At 37.4% G+C, this 12,451-nt stretch overlaps 1 protein-coding gene across 1 annotated transcript in view; it reads left to right on the forward strand.

Moving 5' to 3' along the window:
- Positions 1-2,014: 2,014 nt before the first annotated feature.
- The window catches only part of adgrg2a (adhesion G protein-coupled receptor G2a), a 33,759-nt gene continuing 23,322 nt past the window's right edge, over positions 2,015-12,451 (forward strand). The window contains exons 1-3 of the mRNA XM_046877341.1: positions 2,015-2,371; positions 5,966-6,063; positions 11,613-12,200. Coding sequence (XP_046733297.1) covers positions 5,970-6,063; positions 11,613-12,200 — 682 coding nt within the window. The 5' untranslated portion in view covers positions 2,015-2,371; positions 5,966-5,969. The remainder of the gene's footprint in view (positions 2,372-5,965; positions 6,064-11,612; positions 12,201-12,451) is intronic.

Genomic DNA, 12,451 nt, shown 5'->3' on the forward strand with positions numbered 1-12,451 from the left:
AGATCTATAACAGGAGATCTTTCACTCCAACCCATGTACCAGACCTTTATGGAGCTGGCTTTGTGCACAAGAGCATTGTTATGCTGGAACAGGTTTGGGCCTTCTAGTTCAAGTAAAGAAAAAAACGTAATGCTCCTGCATCCAAATACCCCTTATACGATTGTGCGTCTCCAACTTTGGAGAAGAACCTGATATGGATGGAAAAATACTTTTTGGCCAATAGTGTATATTTAATAATAGGTCCCCTGGTGGTCTAGTGGTCTAAGATGCAGCGCTCTCACCCGGGTTCGATTCCCGGTCAGGGAACCATCCCCAGCCACTTTCAGTGCCGGTCCCAAGCCCGGATAAATTGGGGAGGGTTGCGTTAGGAAGGGCATCCAGCGTAAAACATGTGCCAAATCAAAAACGTGCGGAGGATCCGCTGTGGCGACCCCTAACGGGAGAAGCCGAAAGAAATACAGTGTATATTTAATAATATTTAATACAGATTGTAAATAATGAGAGTGTATTTTCCCAATCACATTTTCTGTGACACTTACACTCACACTCTCCATCACATTTACAAACCTATTAGAGACTCAAACAAACATCAAATTGATTTTGTGTTTGAAGAGAAACAGGAGAAGGTGCGCTGCAGTAAACACACTAAATAAACCCTGAGATGTTAAACCGGTCTGCATACATCCACCATCCATCTCGCACGCACCAGAACATTATATTACATGTGAACATCACAGATTACTCCACCTGTCACCTCGCTACCGATCTCTGCTTTTATTCACAAGGTTTATGGCTCACACTCTTTTATCCCACACATTCAGTCACCTGCCCCTGGGGCAGCTTTCAGGATCTAAATCAATGGCTTGTCCTCATTCCAGCCTGATCTCCTTACACAAAAACATGACAAACCCACAACAAAAAGCCCAAAGATTGATCTGAGCTCTTCTTAATCCTCACAAACCACAACTGTTTTCTGGCATCTACAGCACAGACTTGCAGGAGATACTCAGATCCTAAATCACATCCTGGTCCTGATCTACATCCTAGTCCTGATCCTGGTTCCAGAGGATTTGAAAGCAGGAGTAGACGCTGCATGATATCCTTCATTTGATTAAATTCCCCACAGTTACACTATAATCTTTTTTAACCACCGTGATGTGACTCACAAAACGTCCCTGAGTTACAGGGAAGATAAAAGCTAAAGTGTGCATTAATAAAAAAGTACAATTATTACAGCAATATTTTACAAATACTAAATTAGATTGTAATTTATTGCATCATTATTTTAAGAATTTAACCCTGCAAATGAATTCCTAATATTTAATTATTTTATTTTTATTAAATGTTTTCTATATCAACATTAATCAGTTAAAATAGTTTAACCTTCATATATAATGTAAAAAATGCAGACTATATATAATGTATAATGAAGTGTGAAGAATGAACTTTTAATAATAATATTTTATATTAATTATTCAAAACAATTTAATAACAAACTAAATACTTCATTTAAAAAAACTAATCATTTATTAATTAATGAATGAATTAATAGATTTATGAATGTATTAGTTTTTTGATTTTTTATGAAAGTAAGTTTAAACCTTAGTTAAACCATTTAAATATAAAATACAGTCTGTGCTCTATATATTTGATTAAATAATTATAATTTTAATAATTAATTAGTGATCTCGTTAATTTGATTAGTGAGCATGAGTAGATTACTTTCCGCAGTGTTTGGGGATCTGATCTGAATATTAACATTTCTCGCACTTAACTGAGCAATTATGAGGCAAGGGCCTTACTCGGGGGCCCATAATGTATTTCCAGGAATCTGCAGATGGTGATCATGTACCAATGTTTATTTATTGTTATTTTATAATAATAAAAAGGTTCTGCTCGTGCTACGTCACACACGTGTAATTTGTGTAAGGAATCCACTCCGGTTTTGGGGAGGGTGTGTCCCGTTCCCATCCGGCTATCAGACCTGGCTGACACACGCTGACACACACACACACACCTTTTGACACGATAACAGCAGGTCATAATGCGCTGCTGCTCCTTCTGAGCCAGTAAAGCACGTCACAGCCGCAACGAGCGCGCGAGACAGCGAGACGTCGAGACGTCGTTTCCGTTCACACCGACGCGTTCGACTTATCACACGACACCGACGAGGGCGAGACGTGGCGAGCCGCGGGCGCGAGACGAAAAGGCACCACGTCGTGGAACGCGTACAGCGCGCGCGCTCTCCGTGGCCCCGGGTAAACGGAGCGCGTGAGGAGACGCGGATAGGTCTACTGGGACCGCGGTGCGCGCGCCGTTCCAACGCCGTAGGATGTGCGCGCGCAGCGGCGGCACGCCGAGGCGACACCAGGTGAGCGGGTTTCTCCAGGGTCTTTGTACGTGTAAAAAAATAAATAAAAAAATAAATAAACATTAAGTATAAAGAAAGAAAGAAAGAAAGAAAGAAAGAAAGAAAGAAAGAAAGAAAGAAAGCGCCTAAAAAGCGCACGCTCCTAGTCACATTTAGTACCTTTAGGCTTAAGGTTAAAATATTAAAAACTAATCCATATAATCCAATTACGCGCCTTAAATCCTTTAAAAGGTGCACAACATTCACATTTCTTCAGGTGAAAATTCCAGATTGAAGGTACGAAGGAGCAAAACAGTGATAATGAAAGGTAGTACTTTAGTGTTGTTTTTCATAAGCAAAATTAAATGAATCTTTATTGTCATTAGTGTTTTATTTGGCTCAAAAAGTTAATAATGCACTTAATAATTCTGCTCCACTCTGTAAATTCTATATAATTTCAGGATAATAACTTCTGTAAAAAAAATAGTGTAGTGTCTGTATATCCTCGATTATCTACATATATATATATATATATATATATATATATATATATATATATATATATATATATATATATATATTACCTGTATATGCACTCTGTATACACGTGTACACTTATACATTCAATGTACACATTTACTATAGTAAATAAATATATAATATTTGCACTTCTGGTAGATAAACTGCATTTCTTTGCTCTCTACCTGTATGTGCAATAGCAATGGACAAGATCTGTCTCTCTCTCTCTCTCTCTCTCTCTCTCTCTTATAAAATGTATATAAATACTTAGAGGTGATATTTTTAGGTACTAAAGGTACAATAGAGTAAATGAACTTGACTCAGAAAGGTCTAATTTGGTACTTTTTCTTTTATAAATGTACAGATGTGTAGTGTTCAGTGTATATATACACGTATCAGCCATAACATTACAGCCACCCGTCAAATTCTGGCCTACTCAAGATCTCTAAAGGTCCTGTGCTGTAGGATCAGATACTGAGACATTCTGTTAAGATCCTTTAAGTCCTTTAATTCTGGATTAATCCGGAAAGATCTGAAAACTACATTTACTTGCCATCTCAAGATGACAAGCAGTCTTTTTAAATCCTGATTAATGCGTGTTAAGTTGTGAGGTGGAGTCTTCAGGGATCTGACTTGTTTGTACAGCGTGTCATACAGACACTTAATCGGATTGAGATCTTGGGATTTTGGGTGCAGAGTCAACAAACTTATCATGTTCTTCAGACCATATCTGAACAGTGTGTTGCTAATCCTGCTGAAAAATTGAACCATCTTTTGGGAACTCAGTTATTATAAAGGAGTGCAACTACAGGGCATCTGATAGAACAGTGTTTAAGTGGGTGCTATTAAGCATCAACATCTACATGAATGTCAGGATCCAAGGTTTCCCAGCAGAACATCACCTGGACATTCACAATGCCTCTGTGAACTTACTTTCTTCCCATAGTACATCCTGGTGCCATCTCATCCCCCAGGTAGGCCACGCTCACCCACCTGGCCATTCACATGATAGAAAAGAATCCACCATGCCACCATCTTCTCTAGATCCATGGTCCAGTTCTGATGTTCACATGTCCATTATAGAAGCTTTGTCTGTATACAGGGGTCAGCATTTCTGAGTGTTCTCCAGCTCCATACACACCAAGCCATGATGCTCTGTGTGTTCTGACTCCTTTCTATCAAAGTCAGGACCAATCTTCTCACCAGATTGTGCTACAGTAGCTCTTCTGTGGGATCAGACCAGACAGTCCAGCCTTGTCTCCTCACACACATCAGTGAGCCTCCGGTGCCTAATGAGTTCAGCTTCTCGGCTCATTTCAGCTTTACTTCTTCTGAACTTTTAAAGATAGATAGACAGATAGATAGATAGATAGATAGATAGATAGATAGATAGATAGATAGATAGATAGATAGATAGATAGATAGATAGATAGATAGAATTCTATTATTTAAATTTATCATTTTTTCGATGATATTTCTGTGAGTCATAGTGATGCGCTTTGATTTATTTCTTTATGATTTTAATTCTCCAGTTGATGCTGTAGGATCATACAGGATGATATACAATTGATTATGTGTGATAAATTATATCTAAATGTATTTGAGAGAGAGATAAAGAGAGAGGGAGAGAGAGAGAGGGAGAGAGAGAGAGACACACATCACACGTCTGCTTTGTATCTGATCCTCAGTTAATGCTGGAACACATTTGCTTGTCTCATCTTTCATTTGCCAATTAAACAGAATCATTTAAATAATCCAGAAGCACCAGTTCCACCAGTTCAGTGCAGCAGTCTGACGCTCGTTCTGCAGGTCAGAGGAGCGAAGAACAAAACACAGCTTTTGCGCTTTATGTTCAATATTCACACAGAGTTCGGTGCCATAAAGTGAAAAAGCTTTCAGCAGAAACGTCGTCTGAAAACTGAAATATAACTTTTACACCACAGCAATTTGCCAAGTAGATATTATTTATTGTGAACTGTGTAGATACTAAAACTTACTCTTTCTGCTTCCTGGACTGGAAACATTTCTATCCAGTCATGTTTATGTTGCTTTTTATTCTGCTATTCGGCTTTCAGGAACTAAATCTATAGTATTTGAAACTTCCACAGTTACTCGTGTCTTTAACCTGAACAGTAAAAGTCTTCAAGAGAAATATGTTTTATTCCGAAATTTTCCGGATAAAACCCTGTTATGAGAGCTGTTATATAACCAGCACATCTTCCTGTAACACTCACGAAATCAAAAACCCAAACATTAGCTCCTGTTCCGAAATCTTTTGTAACAGAGAAGCCCAGAGAGAGAAGAGAAATAGGAGAAGAAATGATGTAACGTGCTTCTGGCTGTTTGTGTCTCTGCTCAGTGTTTCTAAAATTGTGATTGGCAGTTTTAGGGGTTTGTTCCATTTACCTTCTCTCAAAACCTCCAGACAAAAACACTGAGATTGTAAACAAGGTTTTTGTAACCAAGAAAAAAAGATCTCATGAAGGGTTCTTTAACAAATGACCCAGGAAAGATCTAAAATTGGTGAAAGACAGTAATCAGAGTTCCTCCACTGAATTCTGCTTTTTGACGAAACAGAAGTTGTTGATTCATTTTCACAAGATCCCGTTTAATCATTGTTTCAGGTGTTCTGTCCTGAAGGAGATGTTTTTGGAACACGTATAGAAGGAGTCTTCAGCGTCAGAGCTGAAGCTGTAACTTTTTTTTACGTGATGTTACAAGCTGAGAGTTATTGGAGAAGCCACTGTTTGTAGCTTCTTTAACGTAAGTGAGAGCAGAAACGATGGAGTTCACAGAGAATCCACAACAAGGCGTAGATTACTCTAGATTATAATCTCGGTCACTGAATACTCGTTAGACACGCCTTTATAAAATCACACCAGCACTTTATATATAACACACAAAAACATACACAAACAACAGTTTTCTTGCAATGTTTTTGTTTTGACAAAAAAACCCACATCCTGTTTTTATTGTTGTTGTCTGTTTATTTGTTTGTATTTTTATTTAGAATTTGCATTTTATTTTTTGGATTTGTTTATTTATTTATTCGACAGTGCAGAGACATTTTTCTTTTATGACGTTGCTCTTTTACAGGAAAATGCCTCAAAAATACAGAAAGCTCTTTTCTGGACAGGAGAAGACGTCCACTCATCTTCTCATCCTTTGGATTCTGAGTCATCTCATTGTTCAAGGTAAAAAAAAAATGCACAAATAGAATTGTGCTCTGATCTGTAACACCTGTCTATGAAACGCTCAATGAGACAATTGAGACAATGTTCATTGTTAAAAGCGCTATACAAATAAAATAAAAACGCTCGGCTGTTTTTAGAGAAAGATAAATATGATAACAGATAACATGCAGTTAAAATCTGCAGCTGTTTATATATATATATATATATATATATATATATATATATATATATATATATATATATATATATCAGCTCACACAGTCTGTATCTCTTCTGCTTTTCCTGAACCAATAGAAAGTGTTTTAATGTTTATATGTTATTTATTTAACATTTTTTATATTACATACTTTATATTCAGAATTTTCCTCAATTAATAGAAAGTGCTTCTAATGTTTGTTTATTATTTATTTAATATTTGAATATTTTATATATAGAATTTCTCTGAATTAATAGGAAGTGCTTCTAATGTTTATCATATTATTTATTCATTTGTTGGTTTGTCTGTTTATTTATCTATTGTGTATTTTATGTAAGATGTCCAAATGAAAGAGTTTACAGTCCAGAGAACCAAGTAAGCGTGAGATGTGGGTTCCTCAACTTTCAGCCATGACCACGAAGCTTCCCTTGAATAACAGTGTGTAGTGTCTTCTCTAAACCAGCACGAGTTTCTATTTAGTGTTCAACAAACCGCCTTTTGTTAATGAAGGTAATGACACACGCACACAGACGTGGCAAAGAATGTATTGATGGGAAACTTAGACGTCGACGAAAACCAGACAAATCCAGAATGACTGATGGGTAGAAGGTTGAAATCAGACGGCAGGTAAAAAGTTCAACAAACGCAATGAAGCCGATTAGACAGGAGACAAACACTGCTGAAAAAAACAGGTATTAATCAGAAAGACAAACAGAGAGATAGTGTCAGGTGTAGGAGAACAGAGCGGAGTCTTCTCCAACTTACTTTTTTTAAAGGTTGTGGTGTAATTGAGCATGTAATTGTGCTTAATCTGTAGCTACACAATTGAGGAGCACTGAAGTGTGTGTATGTGTGTAAAGTCTGTGGTGGCCATAGTTAAATGTTGCTGCCTTGTCTGCTGGGAGTTTGAGTTTGCTGAGTGTTGTGACCTTGTAGATAAATACTGAGTTAAAAAATGCCAGTGTTTCTTCAGTCACATCGCTCATTATCGTTTTCAGTCAAATTCATATTGCACGTGGTTCCTCGACATACAACAGACAAACATGTCTGACATGCCTGAAACCAAGTGTGCGACTCACGTCATCACACCTACACTAAGATGTTTTAGATCTAGACTACAATGGGATGTGTTACCAAAGCAAACGATGAGCGTTAGTGTATGTTGAAGAACCTTCTGAGCATCTAAATTGTGCAGTACCAGCAAAAATGAGATCCTTGGATTGAAAAAACTGAATGTTTGAAAATTCAGTTTATCGCTATTTGTTTCTCGAAGGCAATTTGCAGCATACAGGCATATCGTAGATAAGAAAACTCAAACACACAATACAAACACAATTTTCTCCTAAAAGGGATTTACCTCAAATTAAAAACTTTACAGTTGAAGGGATAAATAAAAGACTGCAACGATTTGTTTCACTACCATCAGTTCTGTACTGAATGCCAGAAGGGAGGAGGTGAAACTCATGATACACAGGGTAGGAATCATCTAACAAAATGCTCTATGATTTAATAGTCATCTGCTTCTTCCCTGTACTTTTAACAATCCAGACAATTTTAGTTTTTTACATTTAAAGAATTAAACCAACACAACAATGACACTACAGTATCTGAAGAACAAGCAAATCATGTTTTACCCACTTTAAATGACCTTAGTTTCTGAGAATATTACACTATTTGCTGCCCCTCTTTAACAAAGCATCAGGAAGCATCAGTATCAGCACTCAAATACTTGTATAGTTCAACACTCTCAATACCCACTCCATTAATGAGTTCAAATGAGTAGTCGTCTCCTTGGTTTTAAGAATTTTAAGTAAAGCATTCTGACACCAAATGATGAAATCATCAACCACAGTCCTCCTCACTTTGTAAGCTTACAATTACAGAATCTTTAGCAAATTTTGTAACATATTTGTAATGTATAATTTCTTACAATCGTTTGAGTACAAAATAAATAATAAAGGAGAGAGGACACACCCTTGAGGTCACCCGGTTACCTTAATAAGGAAATCAAAAATACAACCTGCTAGAGTAAAATCCATCCCAAATTCATCGAAGTTTCTGAAATATGTAGCTGGATTGTATTGAAAGCAGGTGAAAAATAAATAAAAAGTAATTAACCAAAATTACTTGCTAAATGCTAAAACCCCACGAAAAAGAGAGAAAAAGGTTTTTCTCACACAACTATAAAGATCTGAGACATTTCATGATAAGATATGTGGTCTAGCAAGCATTCAGATTTCTGCCATTTGTAGAAGTGAGATGAGAAAGCAAGCAGGGAGCAGGTCTTCTTGTCCTTCTTCTTGAAGAACTTTCTTGTTGTTGGAATTTCCAGAAAGACATGTTGTTATACTGTAGACTCAACCACAGTATGAGAATTGACTGAGAAGTGTCTGTGAATTGAACTTCTACCAAACAGTCATCATATCTGAGAGACACCAAGAGCCAGTGGCTAAGAAACTAAGGAGCAAAAGGAACAGAAAGTGTGTTTTATTTACCTTTTCACTCATAACTGACTCATCTACTTGTTCTCCACACACACTCAAACACCGCCACTCCCACACACACACACACACACACACACACACACACACACATCCGTGTATATATTTCTAATCCTTTACCCTTTACTTAAAAACATAATTATTTAAAGTACAAGTAACCAACAAGTCATGACCTGGGCCTTCGTGGTTTTAGTTCAGGTGAAATATCACAATATAGCAGAACATCGCCGTCGTTCCTCAGCAGGAGGATGGCGAGAGAATTCAGAGGGTGGATTGAGAGGAATGTGGTCTGAGCGCCTGTGCAGCTGCCCACGAACTTGGAAATGACAGAAACAGATCTGCATGAATGTTGGTTGCGTCAGCGAAGTAATTTGACTCGTTATTATAAAGCGTTCTGATCTAAATGCAATACGGCGGCAAATTCTTCCTTGATTATCGTGATCAGAAACTGGTGGAGCTCAGAATCAGAACAGACACTTTCATACAAACACATTTCAGTTTTTACAGATTTTTTAAGGAAAAAGAAAGTGAATGTGTTTTTAAGAAGACGACAAGAAAGAAGAAAAAGAAGATTTATTATTATTATCATTATTATTATAAATGAAAAAATATATAAAACATATAACTTTGGTGTTTATGTAAGTCTCCTAGTGATTAACATCCATGATGTTCACTATACAGCAGTCTGATGCCCAAATCAATACAACTAAAGAGCAGGTGTTAAATTTGCACAACAAAATTTTCCATAAAGACCAAATCTAACAACTACTCTTTTTCCTTTTGATAAATGCTGGATTCTGATTGGTCAGACAGTCTTGATATTATGTGTTTTCAAGTAATCAATTCCGTCCTCTCAGCTGGCGAGTTCAAGACCCCGTGGTTTATAGAGAATGTAAGTGAGCGAGTGATGACAGTCATATTTCAAGTTTCTCGGATGCACTCACGTCAACATGTCAGTTTATTTGTTCTCCCATTTCAAAGTGACACCCAGGAATTTATTTTTCCATCACCGGATTATGACGCTTGTTTCACGGAACTTCAGCAACCAAACCACACCCCTTGAGCGTGTATTCATTCGAACCCCTTACACTTTTTTTGTAGCAGGGCAGCTCTTTGTGGAGATACCGCCTGCAGCAATTAGCTGGAGGAAATCTGAAGAGTCAACACGCAAACACCGTGATCAGATGCTTTCTTGCTCTGACTTTAAAGGATTAGATTAGATTAAATCTACAAACAGTAAATGAGTTGGCAGATGATTACAGGATGAAGCCTGAGATGTGGGTGGAGATTTGTGGCAGAACTTTTTTAAGCTAATTGACGTTTCAACTCTATTGTTGGGTGTTGAGTGAGGAAACTAAAAAAAAACCAAAGTAAATTTACTAAATAAACTTGAAGGGCGTATTAAATTAAGATTGATTTATCCATCATTTATTTAACACAAACAAACCGAACCATAAGGACACAAACGAAATCGTCGTTCCAGAAGTTTAAAAAATCCACTTCCACTACGTTCTGTAGCAAATTTCTAGAATTGCACTAAATGTGTAGTCAACTGGATTTATTATCAATTCAGCCATATACAGTACGGTACACTGCAGAAACAAAGACAACAACACAAGGAAGCATGAAACTATTAATAAACATAAAAGCTAAATACTCCGAAAATAAAAAAGTGCTCGTATGCAAACAACATTTATTGCAACAACACAACAACCAAACCGAGCAGCACACAGCTCATTGTGAAATAATAATACATTCTCTATTTAAACATAAATACTGATAACACACAAAAATGTACAGAAATATTATTTGATTTAACTTAAAACTCTGCAATAGAGTTTGTATAATGTTTTTCTCAGCACTGAACTGAAACACCAATGTTTTATTTTTCATTATTTTCTCGTCTAGCTAGCTGTCTAACATTGGATATTTAGAACATATTCCTTTCTTATTAGATTTTTTGCTGATTATCTTCATTCAACTGCATCTGAGATGTTGGTTTTTGCGCTTCAGTTGAACATAATCATGTTTTGATCTTTTGAAATCTTTCGGTCGTTGTTTGAGAAGTGAAATTGGGAATAACAGATTCAAATCACTTTTTTACAGAACTGTAGAGAACAACCAGTACACACTCCTGGGGAATTTTTCATACAGTCTGAGTGTAACAGCTTTAACTATCAACTATACTGATGACAATTTCTTTATATTTAGAAGGGAATTTTTTACGGTGTGTGAACATTCCGTAGAGGCGTAACCAGCCGGACGAGCGAACGCTCCTGGAGAAACTGGAATAACTACATGCTTTGTCATTATGTTGCTTTTTTTTAATATCTCTACATTGTCTTTTGAAGCAGAAGTGAAATATTTCTTAAGAACATGTTTAATAATTATATACAGGTTGTCCCCGAGTTACGATGGTTCGACTTTTTAACCTTACGATGGTGATGATGAGGATGATGCGTTGTCTTGGTGTTAAAACGCATATTTTCTTTCTGTGATATTTGGTGTTTCAAAGCCCAATTTCGGCACTTTTCTTTCTCTCCTTTTTTATTGGTGTCACCAGACCTCGAAACAGATCCTCCACTCGCGAACCAACATTCGTCCACATGCAACATATTCACCAACATGCATTTATACTGTAAAGTTTATACACTGCGGTACTGTAAATTGCTCTGTTTTGCTAAATAATGTATTGTAATTAAAAGGCAACTCAATTTATGATATTTTAAAGTTATGATGGGGTCATCAGAACGCATCATAAGTTGTGGACTTCTTGTACAATATATTATCTATCTCTTAATTATCATTCATTTTTTTCTTCATTTCTTCTTGTTTTGGTCGTTTTTTCTCAGTGAATAGCTTCTCCCTGCTCAATTCTAAAGCCGTCCTGCAGGGATGTACAGACCAGTGGACCCTGAAGGCAAGACAGCCTGTGCCCCAGCTCCCACAGATGACTGTGTGCATCGACATTCGCTTAATGACTCCAGGGAAGTGGATGGCTTTTAGCTACACGGTGCCTCGCTCACCGAACTACAGCCTGGCGCTGCAGGGTGATGGCAATACCGTGATTGCCTGGCTCCTGGGGGTGCAACACCGCTTCCCCATGCAGCTGGCACTGAAAAGTTGGCACCGGCTGTGTCTGCGCATCGACTCGTTACACAACAGCTTCAGCCTGAGTGTCAACAGCAGTCAGGAGACACAAGATCGCGCTGTGTTCGCTTACGCCATGCAACCTAACGGCAGGCTACAGCTGGGATGTCAGTTCTGGGATCTTTTCCCAGGGACCAACATGGCCACCATAGAGCTGTACATGTTCAGAATGTGGGGGGACGTGCGGGACCATGCGCAATGCGAGAACGGGACGATCGCTGGTTGGGACTCGAGCATGTGGAGAATCATTCGAGCTACGTCTCTTGTTCAGGATGACACACTTTCCTGCAGTGAGTATATAAACATGACTAAAGCGGCTTAAAGCCAAAGCATCAATATCCACCCTCCTTTTCCTAGAAAGCAAGTGTAAAGATCAGGAAGTCTACATTTACAACACTGTCTCTCATACTGGGAAGTTTTTGAATAGGATTTGTTAAATGTAAATAAGTCCATTCAACTGTGGATTTTAATATCTATTTAGCTACAATATTTTGCTCCAAAAAAATAAATAAAAATATATATATATATATATATATATATA

Source organism: Silurus meridionalis, chromosome 21, assembly GCF_014805685.1.
Source record: "Silurus meridionalis isolate SWU-2019-XX chromosome 21, ASM1480568v1, whole genome shotgun sequence".
In the NCBI taxonomy this organism is placed as follows: Eukaryota; Metazoa; Chordata; class Actinopteri; order Siluriformes; family Siluridae; genus Silurus; species Silurus meridionalis.